The sequence below is a fragment of the Nannizzia gypsea genome, genomic scaffold (genome assembly GCF_000150975.2).
Source record: "Nannizzia gypsea CBS 118893 supercont1.2 genomic scaffold, whole genome shotgun sequence".
Taxonomy (NCBI): Eukaryota; Fungi; Ascomycota; class Eurotiomycetes; order Onygenales; family Arthrodermataceae; genus Nannizzia; species Nannizzia gypsea.
The window spans coordinates 2,793,018-2,806,914 of NW_003345200.1; the positions used below are offsets into that span (position 1 = coordinate 2,793,018).

The window sequence follows — 13,897 nt, forward strand, 5'->3', positions numbered from 1 at the left end:
GGAGTCTGTGACGTTGACATGGCTGCGGAGAACTGTATTTACAGCCAGCATCACTACTTATAGACCTTATGCTTCACTCTGTCTAATTATCAGTCGTAGTCAAGAGCATCATCATCGTCCAATGAAGATCCAGATCTTGAATGACTTGCTTAGTGATATCTTAGTCATTTCAAGCTTTTTTCACACCGAAAGAAAAAAAAAAAAAGGTCGACTTTTTTTTAACTTTTTCTGCTTCTTCCTCTTCTTTCGCACATCAAAAGATACCAAAAAAAAAAAAAAGACAACCAACTTGCAACAACCAAACCACTTCTTGTGCTTCCTCAGGCTGTGATCTATCCGTCCGTTAGAAACACTCCCGAGTGTTTCCTTCCCTCTGCCCCTTCCCCTACCAGAAAACTACTCGTAAAGCCTGAAAGATATCAAGCATCAACCTCTTCGAGGTTCGCCTGGTGAGTCCCTGTCCCGTCTTCACTATCCCACGTCAAGCCCGTCGCCCGCCTTTGCCAGCACGCGAGAAGCCGTCAGATCCTACGTTTACCTGCGCCGACTGCTGCCTCGCCATTGAAAACAAGAGTCATTCGAGGAGGAGAAGAAGAGAGACGCCGGAGGTTGGTGGTGGTGGTGGTTGTGGGTTGTTTGTGGTGGTTGGAAACCCGCACACCGCACACTTACTTACCCCAGCAGCTTTCACTTCTCCTACTCTCCCTGCCTTCACCTTTCTCTCATCTCGCCTTCCGTTTCGCCTGCAGGATATCTGCCTCGCGTCACTTCTGCCCCGTCTGCTCGATCCACGCGCTGTATACCCTTTGAAGAGAATTCGTTGCGGTGCCCCTCTTTTTTTCGAGCTTCTTGACCTGGCTTATGCTAACTTTTTTGCTCGATCGACGATACCAAAAGATTTCCAAGCGACCAACAATCCAAACCAAAAAATCACAAAAAAACTCGGAAAAACATTAGAAAATATGTCTGCTCCAGAGACCGCCACCAACGTCCCCGTGGACCAGGTTGAGGCGCCTACTGAGGCCCCTGCCAACGGCACTGCTGCCGCCGCAGCTCCTAGCACTGAGGCCGCTCCAGAAGCTGCCGGAGAGTCCTCTGGCACCACGGCCCCGGCGACCTCACAGCCTCACTCTGCTTCGTTGTACGTCGGAGAGCTGGACCCTTCCGTCACCGAGGCTATGCTCTACGAGCTCTTCTCCTCCATCGGACAGGTCGCGTCGATTCGTGTCTGCCGCGACGCTGTTACCAGACGTTCTCTCGGCTACGCCTACGTGAACTACAACAACACCGCTGACGGAGAGCGTGCCCTCGAGGACCTCAACTACACCCTGATCAAGGGCCGTCCATGCCGCATTATGTGGTCTCAGCGTGATCCTGCTCTCCGCAAAACTGGTCAGGGCAACGTCTTCATCAAGAACCTTGATACTGCCATTGATAACAAGGCCCTTCACGACACCTTCGCTGCTTTCGGAAACATCCTTTCTTGCAAGGTTGCCCAGGATGAATACGGTAACTCCAAGGGATACGGATTCGTCCATTATGAAACTGCAGAGGCTGCTACCAATGCCATCAAACACGTTAATGGTATGTTGTTGAACGAAAAGAAAGTCTTTGTTGGACACCACATCGCCAAGAAGGACCGCCAGAGCAAGTTTGAGGAGATGAAGGCCAACTTCACCAACATCTATGTCAAGAACGTTGAGCAGGATGTCACCGATGAGGAGTTCCGTAGTCTCTTCGAGAAATACGGTGAAATCACCTCTGCAACCCTCAGCCGTGACAACGAGACCGGTAAGAGCCGCGGATTCGGATTCGTCAACTTCTCTGACCACGAGGCCGCCTCCGCTGCCGTCGAGGGTTTGAATGAGTACGAGCTCAAGGGCCAGAAGCTCTACGTCGGCCGTGCCCAGAAGAAGCACGAGCGTGAAGAAGAGCTCCGAAAGCAGTACGAAGCTGCTCGCATTGAGAAGGCTTCTAAGTACCAGGGTGTCAACCTCTACATCAAGAACTTGTCCGACGATATCGATGATGAGAAGCTTCGTGAGCTCTTCAGCAGCTATGGCAACATCACTTCCGCCAAGGTCATGCGTGAGGCCATTTCCGATGTTCCCGCTGACGCCGAGAAGGACAAGGAAGCCGATAAGGAGAAGGCCAAGAAGGAGACCGGAGACAAGCCTGAAGATAAGGCTGAGACTAAGTCTGATGAGAAGTCCGAAGACAAATCGAAATCCGAAGAGAAGACTGAGGGAAAGACCGATGGTGCCAAGACTGAGAAGAAACATCTCGGGAAGAGTAAGGGTTTCGGTTTCGTTTGTTTCAGCAACCCAGATGAAGCCTCCAAGGCCGTTACCGAGATGAACCAGCGCATGGTTCATGGTAAGCCACTCTACGTTGCTTTGGCCCAACGCAAGGACGTTCGCAAGAGCCAGGTAAGAGACATCAACACGATGCATTTTTCAGAGATATCAATATACTAATATACCCGCCAGCTCGAAGCTAGTATCCAAGCTAGAAACACCATCCGCCAACAGCAGGTTGCTGCTGCTGCTGGAATGGCTCAACCTGTGAGTGCCTTCCGGACTATCTATATACATTAACTCCGAGCTCTTACTAATACCGAAGATAGTTCATGCAGCCCGCCGTCTTCTATGGTGCTCCTGGCCAGCAGGGCTTCCTCCCTGGTGCTCAGCGTGGAATGCAGTTTGCTGGTCAAGCTGGTATGGTGATGCCAGGAATGCCAGGTGGTCGTCCTGGCCAGTTCGCCCAGTTCCCCGGACAGCAGGGCGGCCGTGGCATGAACCCCAACCAGCCACTTCCTCCTAACTTCGCCATGGGTGGCCAAGGCATTCCAATGGGCGCCATGCAGGGTGCTGGAATTCCAAATGGTCTAAATTACCCACAGATGGGCCAGTCGTTCGGTCGTGGCGGCGGTCGTGGCCAGGGTCCAATGCAAGGTATGCCACCAGCTGCCGGAAACGCCCCACCAATGCGAGGCGGACCTGGCGGCCCAGGCTACTCTCAGGGCCGTAACATGCCTATGCAGCAGGGTGGCCGACCAGGCCCTGGCGGCCGCGGTCAAGGTGCACCTGGACAAGGTGGTATGCCACGCGATGAAGCAGCCGGCCCCGGCTCAATCAACCTCCAGGTTTTCAACGCCGCTCCCGAACCCCAACAGAAACAGATGCTCGGTGAAGCCATCTACCCTAAGATTCTTGCACAACAGCCTGAGCTTGCCGGAAAGATCACTGGTATGCTTCTGGAGATGGACAACTCAGAGTTGATTGGCCTGTAAGTGCACTCTTTTACGTTCCTCATTGATCATAAACATCGCTAACCTACCTTCCCAGTGTTGATGATGACGCTGCTCTCCGAGCTAAGGTTGATGAAGCCCTTACGGTCTACGACGAATATGTTAAGAACAAGAACGACGCTCCCGCCGGTGAGGCTGCACAGCCAGAGGCTGGCAAGCCTGCGGAAGAGACTAAGTCTTAAATAATGCTTGAAACGGTTTTCTAATTGTGGAGGAAATTTTTGATTCTGGTTTCCTCGGCTTGGCATGTCTTAACGAATACTCTTCCTCTTGTTTCTATTTCCCCTTTTGTTTTTTTGCTGAACGACTCTCTCTCTCTCCCCTTCCCACGGCGTTTATGCCATCCTACCCACGCAGCCTCCATATACGGTTACGGATTTTTTTCTCTTCTCCCCTCTCCAAGTTTCGGTTGTAGCTGGCAAAGGTTTGACATTGGAAGCGGGAAACGTTCCATTTCGCATCTCGTCTTTTTTCCTTCCTGGTAACAAAGATATCCCTTACCTTCTATTACCCCTATTTTCTTAGTGCTTGTTGTGCCTTCGCCCGCTTACGTCCTCATGACACCCCCTTCCCCCTTTGCCAGGAGTTTATCTGTCTATCTTTTCTTTCTAACACTTGCTTGATTCCCTTTTTGCCCGAGTTCTCTTTCCTTTTTTCTCTTTTATTTCTTTCATCTCTTTCCCTTTTTTTTTTTTTTTTTTTGATCCTGTTAGAATGTGGAATGTGATAGCAACGCATGCATGTTATGGTTCCTTGCAAGCCCAACAGCATCATTTGTGTGGTATCTTTTACAAATTGTGAACAGCCAACACAAACAAACAAACAACGAGAAGGGGAAGAAAAAGAGAGTATGGAAATGGAAAGGAAATGCCAATTCAAAAAAAGTTCATATCTTATTTACGGTGCTAGGGGGGCATTCTGTGCTTCATCTTCTCTTTCATCTTTCCTCTTCATTTGCCTTATCTTTTCGTTTCTCGAAGTTTGGTTCCGGAGGCTTACAGCGTGCATCTCTAGTTTGGAGAGCTTGAGTTGAGTTCAAAGACATGTACTTACTGCTCTCTCTTGTTGAGACACAGTGTGGGCTTATTCCTCGAGTATGGTATGAGCATTCAATATCAATGGAGATTCTGTACTTCAAAGGTTCACATGCAAGCTCTTGATAAGGTAAACCAACGTATAAAAATATCGTCAATATTCGGGTGTTGCGTTTGAGTTTAAATGCTGGATGTCGTCATAAGTATAAAAGGTACATGCATGCATCATCCCACCACTACATGGATCACAACATCAAGGAAACATCCCACGTAGGCAGAATACGATACACTGATTATAAGGACTATATTGCACACGATTTGATGTTTGTATAGAGATGGATTTCACATCTTCATTCCAAGGCATCGACAGCGAACTAAGGGGAGCGTACGTTACGCTGCCCGCCAAGTATATGCTCTACGGGCAAGGCAAGTTATACACCCTCGGCCACAGGGCATGGGGAATGAAGAAATAGCATTGTTAACGTATCAATAACATACTCCAGGAAGCCGGAGCTTGCTGCCAAAAGTGGTTTCCGAGTTGGGTGGATCTAAAGCATTTATCATCACCGGAAGGTCGTTGAACGAGAAAACGCCTGTTATCAAAGAGCTAGAGAGCCTTCTGGCGGACTCGCATGCGGGTACGTATGCTGGAGTCCGCCAACATGTGTACGCCAACTAGTTGATGGGTTATTGAATAGGCGGAAGGTTGTCAAACTAACTCACATACTATAGGCCCGTTGCAGATATTGACTGCGCGATTCAGCATATGAACAAGTCTGCTGCAAATATCATTGTAGCAGTCGGGGGAGGATCACCTATAGATGCCGCAAAGGCCGTTGCGTATCACATACATAAACAGACTGAAAAATGGACGCCAATCGTGGCCCTACCAACGACTTTGAGTGTGGCTGAAAATACATTGGGAGCAGGATATACCAATCATGAAGGGCTTAAAGTTGGAATTTTCCACCCTGAAATGGCTCCAAAGGGTACGTAATGGTCAATAGCACCAACTGGTCAACTAGTTAACGCCCCTGCTAATGACTTTAGCCATCATATACGATGCCGAAATAACTCTACATACTCCAGCACGATTATGGCTAAGCTCTGCTGTACGTACCTCAATATAAGCTAGAAAAACCCCTTAATTTACCATAAGCTAAATTATATAACTATTTAGGTTCGTGCAATTGATCATGCAGTCGAGCTCCAGTATCACCCTCAAGCGGCCGAAGTGCCTACAAAAAGACTATGTCGAACTGCTATCCGCGAGATATTCAGCCTTCTTCCGTTATGCAAGAAAGACCCTGAAAACCCAAAAATTCGCCAGGAATTACAAATAGCGGCATATTCTGCCTTACCTCCGTTTTACTTTACTGCAGCAATAGGACTAAGTCATACAATTGGTCATGTTATAGGGGCTACATATGCAATTCCACACGGCATCACATCTTGTATATCGTTAGCTAAAACTATACACTTCAAGGCCGCGAGGAATCCAGAGGAAGCACATCAGATTGCAAAGATACTGCCGTACATTGGTCATGCTTGTTCTGGCGATGATGCAAAGGATGCCAATGCCGTGGGAGATGCCATTGCTAAATTGGTAGAAGGGCTGGAACTGAAATCTACATTGTCTGAGGTAGGGTATTCTCACATATCGCATTTTAACATGGATATTCATTCGAATGTTAATGACGTATTTGATTAAACGATAGTTTTCCGTAAAGCCCAGTGAGGCTGACACAATTGCGTTGCGTGCACTGAAAGAGGATAAAAAGGATCCAAATATGCCAGCATGTAAGTGGCCCCCTGATCAAGATAACCAAAATATCGCTAACACATTTAACAGTATTTGAACTTATCCGAAGCCTCTATTGATCGGTCGGGATTGAAATTTTGAAAAGCAAAGTCCATTCAAGCAGGACTCAAAAAAAAAAAAAAAATGAAAACTTCCATATTCGGCTAAACAACTCTCAAATGATAACGATTTATCTATATAAAAGATTCTCTACCATTTTTGCAATAGCCAAAGAACTAGTCAACCCGGGGCTCTCAATCCCAAGTAAGTTTATGAAACCCGGAAAGCCCTCCTCTTCTTGAATCACAAAGTCTTGGAAATCCTTGCCAGAAGAGACGGACCCTCCCCTAACTAACTTCGGTCTGATACCGCAGTAATCAAGGCCGATCGCATCGGGATTAACACTAGGTAAGTATGCTTGAATTTCCTTAATAGCCTGCTTTAGCCGTTTTGGGCTTGGGTTCAAATTGTCTGCACTGTCCACCCATTCGACGTCTGGACCGAACTTTACCCGACCTGCCATGTCGAGGGTCAGATGTGTACCTAGCCCGCCATAACTGGGCCGAGGTGCTGGGTATAGCAACGTCGAAGGTTTTGGTGACGAAGCTGCGTATGAGAAATACGTCCCTTTAGCGAAGTGTGGTGTTCGATGTCTTTCGGGGGGTAAAACCATGTTGTTTATTCCACAAGCAAAGTGACCAGCACAGTTAATAAGCGTTTCCGCTGTAAAAGATGACTCTTCATCCTTTCTCTCTCCGGATTTGGTAAAAACCTCATAGCCACGTCCGTTTTTTAGAGGTTCGATCTTATGAACCTCTGTCAACAGCACGCAGTCTCCGCCTCTTTCCTCATAGTTGCCGTGTAAATAGGACATGAGGGAGTGAACATCCACTATTCCAGTCGTGGGGCTTTCTAGGATTCCAGCTTCTGCTCGTACATCTGGCTCTCTCCTTTTTGCCTCTTCTACAGAGACAAAGCGAATTGGTACACCTATTTCCTTAGCATGGAGGAAAACCTTTAGGCATTCTTTCCATTGTTCCTCGTCCTGGGCAACAATCCACTTCTTAGTGTTGCAGTGTGGGATATTTTGCTTCTGACAGAGCTCATAAAGCATTTCTTTCCCTTCAATGCATAGTTTTGTTTTTAATGATCCAACACCATAGTATAGACCGGCGTGGATAACCTGTAGGGCCTGTTAGTCTGATTATCCCGTTAAAATAAAGGTTGATGAAAGACCCGGTGCAGACCTCAGAGTTTCGACTGCTAGTCTCTGTTCCTACTGCTGAGTGTCTCTCTAGTAGAATAGTTGATGTTCCTTCTCGAGCTGCTAATTGACGAGCAACTGCAAGCCCTACAACTCCAGCTCCGATAACCTGTTTTCAACATCGTCAGAGTATGTTCCAATCGCCGCATTATAAGGATCAAACTAAATTTAAGGCGAGAGTGCGCCTCAGGGAGAGTTATAATACTACCTACTGCATGTGTGAAGTCGGCATGTAGGTTGCTGCTGCTAGAGAATAGCCGGCCTCTTGCTAGCGGCCCTGAAAATGCAGGTCTAGCGAACATCACGCAGCCAACGCTGAAGCGATATTGTCAACTCAGCTTCTCGTCTCACAGGGTCATCCAATCAAATGGTCTGCCAATTCATATATACTCCGTAAAGACTGCGACCATCTAAAACGCAGATGGTTGGATCGGAAATTGAAGAGCGTTACCCCAGACGGGGCAAATAATGCGTGGTTGGGGCTTAGTAATGGCCGAGACCCAATTGGACTTGGCGTTCCGTAGAGATCAGCAGGGGCATTCTTAATTATGCGTTGTTGACTGATCTACAACAAAACATGGAGGACCCTATTGAAACGCAAAGCAAAGAAAGACAAAGAAACACAATGTACGTGCCATTGTATATATATATGTAGAGTAAACAGGGTGACACGCCAGCCGGACTCCCGCGCTTACTCGCAGCCGCTTGCTTTCATAGACCAACCTAGACGCCGTGAAAACTTGCTCTATACTTAAAAGTTCTACGCCTGAACAAGAAAAAAAAAAGCTCCGTTAATTAGTATGATTACCGACGACTAGCTGATCCTCTGACAAAAGATTCGAAGTGCTACGAGATTGTTAGTTAATTGGAAACAATGATAGATAGGTTGTTAGATAAACACTCACCTCTTTCTGGTCGGTTGCCAGTTTTCCTTTCGTATCCTAAAAGATAGGTCAGGAAGGCCAAACTCAGGGTAAGGTTGAATCATGACATACACTGATAATAGTAAGAATTAATGAATAATTGTTGAAGAGGAAACGTTCTCTTCTCTTAGCGTCACCGCTGCTCTTGCTTAGCTTGGTAAGTAGTGCGTCGAATTCATTCACCAGTCTGCCTAGGCTGTTGAAAATCGGCTCATCGTCACCAGCTTCATTGCATAAGGTTAATATACTATGCAGAAACTGGCCGAATCTCTGCGTAAGGAAGTGTGGAGCGGACGATTGGGCATCTGTTGACGTCAACGCTAGGACTGAAAGGCCGCTTCGGGTAGAGGCCGTTGATATCCTCTTTAGTGATTCAAAATGCATGTCCATGATCATCTGGAACCGTGGCCACAGCTGCATGTTGATGCCGTTGATGTAAGGGTCTGCCACTGGGACCTTTCGGCGTTGCATTTCAAATGCAAACTGCTGATTCAATCTGACGCAAAGAAGAATACCAATACAATCGGTAGTAGACTCAATAAGTTGTTTTGTTAGAGCTTGTCCAGATGCAAATGTAGGTTCGAAGATTTCGGTCACTTTCTGTGAGGTGTAGTGTATTGACTTCGCAGAAAACATCTCAGCCATAAACGAATACTCGGCAGAGATATTATCAATCAGTGCCAGGTTGAAATTTCGGAAGATAATCTCCAGCCCATGTGTCGCTTTGTCTTCCTCTGCCAAGTAAGACGAGAGTGCCATGTGGGAATTTGATCTCAGTATGTCCATGCGCCGACCCAGGGCAAGGGGGTCATGAGCAGCAAGCGCAGGACTACGGCTACCAGAGCTACCATGTGCTAAGAAAGGTCAGCATGTTGAACTAATCGGAAGTATATCAAGGTAAAAATATGTTTACCTGTTCTCTGTGAAGATGTGTCGCCTCCAAGGAGATCATTTCGATCAATTGAATAAAGCTTCAATTTGTCCAAAGCTTGGGAATACCGAGTGAAATTTGATAAGTAATACCACCTCATGGTATTGACATATGCCTGGGTAATCTCCTCGGATAATGTCGGGTGGTGGGTTGAGAGATAGGCGTATAGATCTTTGTACTTCAGCAATGTCTGTTGCTGAATAACCTGAGCATTCATATTCGGAGATCGAATGGCTTTTATTTGAGTAACAAGGAAGTCCCGAATCCGCTCCACAGCCTTTGTCTAAAATTAGCGATAACCCTGAGTGAGTTGTGATTAGGACGTAAGTAACTCACCTTTTCTTGCAAATTTTTCAGCAAGGGCCTGACATCTTCGATGGCCTTAATATTTTCTGGGGTAGAGTTGTCCGCATTGATCGTAGAAGAGAGTGCATCGAGCTCGTTCAGAGCCTTGACCCACTCTTGGTCGATGGGACGATCTGATATGGATCGGACAGTATGTGGTGATACACTTATTTTCTCAACGGACGGCCCCAAGATTCGTTCAACATTCTTCCTATTTTCGAGCTGTGAACTTAGTCGGAATGAACGGGACTGCAGGGACTCAATCTTTGAGGATATAGCCCCTAGCTCAGCCTGAAACTTCGTGAGGTATAATTCAACCGATTTCAGTACTTCGTCGCATCCCTGGATTATAAAGACGTTTTAGCTCAGAGGCTCTTTTTCAGGGATTTGGTGAAAGGTTTGAATATGTGAGAGATGTGACGTACTGTGATCGAATTGTGAAGTTCTTCATATACATTCCGATCATTCTCATCTATATACATCCAAATATTAACAACGGGGGGCTGTGAATAGACATCCACGGGGTTCTCACACTGTTCAAAAGATTGTGGTCCCTGACGGCAGCTCCGGCGCGCAGGCTGCGTCTCCATCCGGTGGGCGAACTCCTCTAAGCTGAGGTCACCAAAATCGATGTTCTCACAAAGGACTTCTGGCTTCTCTGGCGGCGAGGCTGTCACATAATCGGAGGTAGAGTTGGGATGTCGCTGGCCAATGATGCCATTTAAAACATCCACCGGGTCAGGGTAGCTTTGATTCCTCATGCCTGAAGGAGGCAGCCTTGAGAGTCCATTTACGGCTCGAGCGGTGCCGGGTAGGGAGGTAGTGGAGGCGTTCGGGGTGGGAGAGAACGACAGCGAGGAGGACCTAGGGCTAAATGACGGTCGTCCCGTCTTATTAGCAGACGACAGCTGCGACTGCCGTCGTGCCGGAGAATATGGCAGGCTGCTGGTGGACGCAGAGGCAACTGGGCCTCCCTGGCCAGCAGCTCCTCTGTCTGGCCACATCGTGCTGTTTCACTCTCGATGCCCGGTCTGCATCCAACGGGCTTTTAAACATGCATGTCCCAATGTCACTGTCACTGCCGTCGCCTGTATCTTTGTCCTCGTCGTCGTCCCCGTCTCGTCATCGCTTCGTCCTCGTCTTCCGGCCTCGTTGAAGCTATCAACTAGTTAACTACGGGCGTCGACACGAGCCAAAGGTGCAGAAATAAACAAAGCATGCAAACATGCCCAAATAAGCTAAACACTCTCGACCCCTCTACACAGGTGCTTACTTTTTTTTTTTTTCGTTTGGCGGGAGGGAAAGCATTTTAAATAAATTTCTTTGCCTACTTCAACTTCGGTCTCCCTCCCCACCCTTGCCTTCTCACAACCTCTTCCATCTCGCGCACACTTGTCGGCCTCTCTCCTATCCAACCTCCATACTATTTTCTAGCTTACCGACTCATTATCCTTCATCATGGCCGACGACGAGCAGGTAAAAACATCCCACTTTCCTAAGCCTTTTCCCCGCATCCCAAGCGCTGCGACATCAATTTTTTTCGGCAGCCACAGAAAAGGAGTATGGTCACTGACTCTGGTTTATAGCACAATGTCACCTTCGACAACGCCGATGCTGGCGCCTCCACTACCTACCCCATGCAGTGCTCTGCCTTGAGGAAGAACGGACACGTCGTCATCAAGGGCCGCCCCTGCAAGATTGTTGAGATGACCACCTCGAAGACCGGAAAGCACGGTCACGCTAAAGTCCACTTGGTCGCCATCGACATCTTCACTGGCAAGAAGCTTGAAGATCTCTCTCCTTCCACCCACAACATGGATGTCCCCAACGTCCGCCGCCAGGAATACCAGCTGGTAAGTTGCCACATGTTGGTTGATAATCAATCTGTAAGATGCGGGTTCTTATATACTAACATTTTGGCAGGTCGACATCAGTGACGACGGTTTCCTCAACCTGATGACGGACGATGGATCTCCCAAGGACGATGTTAAACTTCCTCCTGGTGAGATTGGTGATAAGATCACGAGACTCTTCAGGACTGAGGAGAAGGACACCAGTAAGTAAACCCCGCTATGCTCACCTAAATCATAATGAGATTCCCAGCTAACGACTCCTTTAGACGTTGTTGTTTTGACTGCAATGGGTGAGGAGGTCGCCATGGACGCCAAAGAAGTCGCCCATTAAATTAGTACGACGACTCCCGATTCACCATTTTAACTTTCTTCTACCTGCTCTTGCTAGAATTATATGTCCATAAGTCGTCCTATCAAATCACCTACGCAGGCGTTAAGCATCCTCAGGAAAAGCCATCTTCTTGACTTTTGCTTGCATCCGCAAATGGCAGAAATAGGTACTGGCAGCTTTTTCCGGGCTATGTTTTTCTAGTATACAAGTGGATGCTCTTCATTTGTGGCATTTTCTAAATTACAGAGTGATGATGAATGAAAAGATATACGATGTCAAAGCATTTCCTTCGTTGTACAGCCAGCTTCTTCTTTTACAATTGTCCCATTAAGTACATCACAGAATACCTTGAAACCTTGAAATTCATTGGCTCACGTGCCGCTATCAGTAGCTCTTCAAGAGGTGACATAGTCTATTCGCATATTCAAAACCTGCATTTCTCTCTCCTTTGTGGGCGTGGCGAAGGGGCAAGGTTAACCTAACCGAGCAAACCAGGCATTAGATACGACCTGAATGAGAGTGTCTTCTGTGGTACATATAAAAATGGCCTTCTAATGGCAGAGTCTGCGCGCGGTATCTGCGGCCAGGAGGGCTGCCGCGAAACGCGTTACTATATCGAGAACGGCTTGTGGTTTTGTCGTCAAGGGCATCAACAGCAGGTAAAGTAGAAGAAACTCGAATTTTTAATCATCATCCAGCTAGTCTTGCTTACTCTACTTATATAGGGCCAGGAAGTTGTTGTGGACGACGAGAACTTCGGCGCCCATGGCAGAACAGCCCGGCGGAAGAAGGTCCAGGCTGAACGAAGATCCAAAAGTAAGACCTGCAAGACACATTCCCAAAATGCTGGTTTAACTACTCCTACTAATGCACACTTGGTAAAGCTTATCATGGAAGTGATGCATTCCAGCTGTTCCTTGAAGCCTATCAGCTTTTGCTGTGGAAACAATGTCACGCCCTGATTCATGTCAAGGGGCTTCCCTCAGAACTCGAGGTGAGTTTTCGTCCAATACGTACAATGTAGACCGGTTTGCTAATATAGAGTGTATAGCGGATTGTAAAGGAGCTATGGATTCTCCGGCTCGAGAAGATTTATGAAGGGAGGGACGATATCTATGCCGACGACGAGAATTCCACCCAGCTCTTCAGTTCTCAGACTGGCGTATCAAATGAAATTGATAAAGAAGAGTATCGATATCACAAACGGAAACTCAGTACTTCGCCGCGAGTAATTGACTCTTTAGCTCTCTGTTACTTGGGTACATTATTACTCCGGCTTCCAGTGAGCATTGGGTATCTGCAAAAGTGGGTTGCTGAGGATGAAATACCGTTCATGAGGCCTCTCCGTTTTATACCCTCAGAAATGAAAGACCGGCTCCCTGCCATATATCACGTCGCTTTTGATACAAGGGTAGGTTTCGTTACCCTTCTTTTAATGCTTACAAGCAAAAAGGTCTGACAAGTATATTAGAATCTTCCTGTTGGGGATCAAGTTCACCGAGCCGTTGCAGACATGATAATGCTTTATCACCGTGGTTTTAGCATGGAGTTTCCAGCCGTCAACACATCATTACTCCTTTTCTCGTATGTGAAACAGCTCGCGCTACCTAGTAAGTCTACCAATAAGCTACTTCCATTCCAAGTTATCGGATGCCTTTTTGCTAAGAAATTGAATAGTTGAAGTCTTTTCGGCTGTTAAACGGCTGATGAAAAGCGTGGAATTTTCATACAGGTTTCCCAAAGATGTGACTGGGAAGTTTCGTCGTCTATACCTACCAGAAGTGCAACTAATGTGCCTTGTAATTGTTGCTACTAAGCTTCTGTTCCCATTTGACAACGTCAAAAGATACCCACCGGCGCCAAATGATCCTTCCGTCCAGGTTATGGATTGGGAGAAATGGGCTGAAGCTCAAAACACATTTGACAGTAGGGGGATTTCACAGGGGTTCCTCACAAATGGTGCTGCAATGAAAGCCACAGAGATGGATGCAATGGAAATGACACAGCAACAGCTAGATGAATACATGGACTGGTACGATAGGCTTTGGATTGCTGTAAAGGTAGGGTGGCCACTTCATTGTACCATGCAAGCCGTCCGCTAACTA

General features: G+C 47.2%; 6 protein-coding genes across 6 annotated transcripts; 4 read left to right on the plus strand and 2 right to left on the minus strand.

Annotated features, from left to right (window-relative positions):
• Positions 1–962: 962 nt before the first annotated feature.
• On the plus strand, positions 963–3,681 carry MGYG_03072 (hypothetical protein; the record flags this gene model as incomplete). The annotated part of the gene is made up of 4 exons (XM_003175499.1): positions 963–2,429; positions 2,490–2,564; positions 2,627–3,288; positions 3,348–3,681. 4 exons carry the CDS (start codon positions 963–965, stop codon positions 3,490–3,492), a joined length of 2,349 nt encoding a protein of 782 aa, XP_003175547.1. The 3' UTR covers positions 3,493–3,681.
• Positions 3,682–4,679: 998 nt separating this feature from the next.
• MGYG_03073 (alcohol dehydrogenase IV) lies at positions 4,680–6,225 on the plus strand (the record flags this gene model as incomplete). Its single annotated transcript, XM_003175500.1, has 7 exons — positions 4,680–4,729; positions 4,852–5,010; positions 5,077–5,333; positions 5,395–5,456; positions 5,525–5,986; positions 6,063–6,144; positions 6,197–6,225. 7 exons carry the CDS (start codon positions 4,680–4,682, stop codon positions 6,223–6,225), a joined length of 1,101 nt encoding a protein of 366 aa, XP_003175548.1.
• Positions 6,226–6,335: 110 nt separating this feature from the next.
• On the minus strand, positions 6,336–7,711 carry MGYG_03074 (NAD dehydrogenase; the record flags this gene model as incomplete). The annotated part of the gene is made up of 3 exons (XM_003175501.1): positions 6,336–7,328; positions 7,393–7,518; positions 7,622–7,711. 3 exons carry the CDS (start codon positions 7,709–7,711, stop codon positions 6,336–6,338), a joined length of 1,209 nt encoding a protein of 402 aa, XP_003175549.1.
• Positions 7,712–8,213: 502 nt separating this feature from the next.
• Positions 8,214–10,612, minus strand: MGYG_03075 (vacuolar protein sorting-associated protein 52; the record flags this gene model as incomplete). Its single annotated transcript, XM_003175502.1, has 7 exons — positions 8,214–8,255; positions 8,315–8,350; positions 8,405–9,186; positions 9,246–9,540; positions 9,600–9,950; positions 10,034–10,080; positions 10,141–10,612. 7 exons carry the CDS (start codon positions 10,610–10,612, stop codon positions 8,214–8,216), a joined length of 2,025 nt encoding a protein of 674 aa, XP_003175550.1.
• A 342-nt stretch (positions 10,613–10,954) lies between these two features.
• MGYG_03076 (eukaryotic translation initiation factor 5A-2) lies at positions 10,955–12,069 on the plus strand. Its single transcript, XM_003175503.1, has 4 exons — positions 10,955–11,084; positions 11,195–11,461; positions 11,532–11,664; positions 11,728–12,069. Exons 1-4 carry the CDS (start codon positions 11,067–11,069, stop codon positions 11,790–11,792), a joined length of 483 nt encoding a protein of 160 aa, XP_003175551.1. The 5' UTR covers positions 10,955–11,066; the 3' UTR covers positions 11,793–12,069.
• On the plus strand, positions 12,043–13,894 carry MGYG_03077 (hypothetical protein; the record flags this gene model as incomplete). Its single annotated transcript, XM_003175504.1, has 7 exons — positions 12,043–12,086; positions 12,295–12,451; positions 12,518–12,608; positions 12,677–12,786; positions 12,844–13,203; positions 13,264–13,376; positions 13,525–13,894. The coding sequence occupies 7 exons, from the start codon at positions 12,043–12,045 to the stop codon at positions 13,892–13,894; spliced, it is 1,245 nt and encodes a 414-aa protein (XP_003175552.1).
• Positions 13,895–13,897: the final 3 nt, after the last annotated feature.

Coding starts and splice junctions, on each gene's coding strand:
- MGYG_03076 (XM_003175503.1), top strand. Junction 11,462..11,531: donor GCCGCCAGGAATACCAGCTG/GTAAGTTGCCAC, acceptor ACATTTTGGCAG/GTCGACATCAGTGACGACGG. Junction 11,665..11,727: donor GACTGAGGAGAAGGACACCA/GTAAGTAAACCC, acceptor CGACTCCTTTAG/ACGTTGTTGTTTTGACTGCA.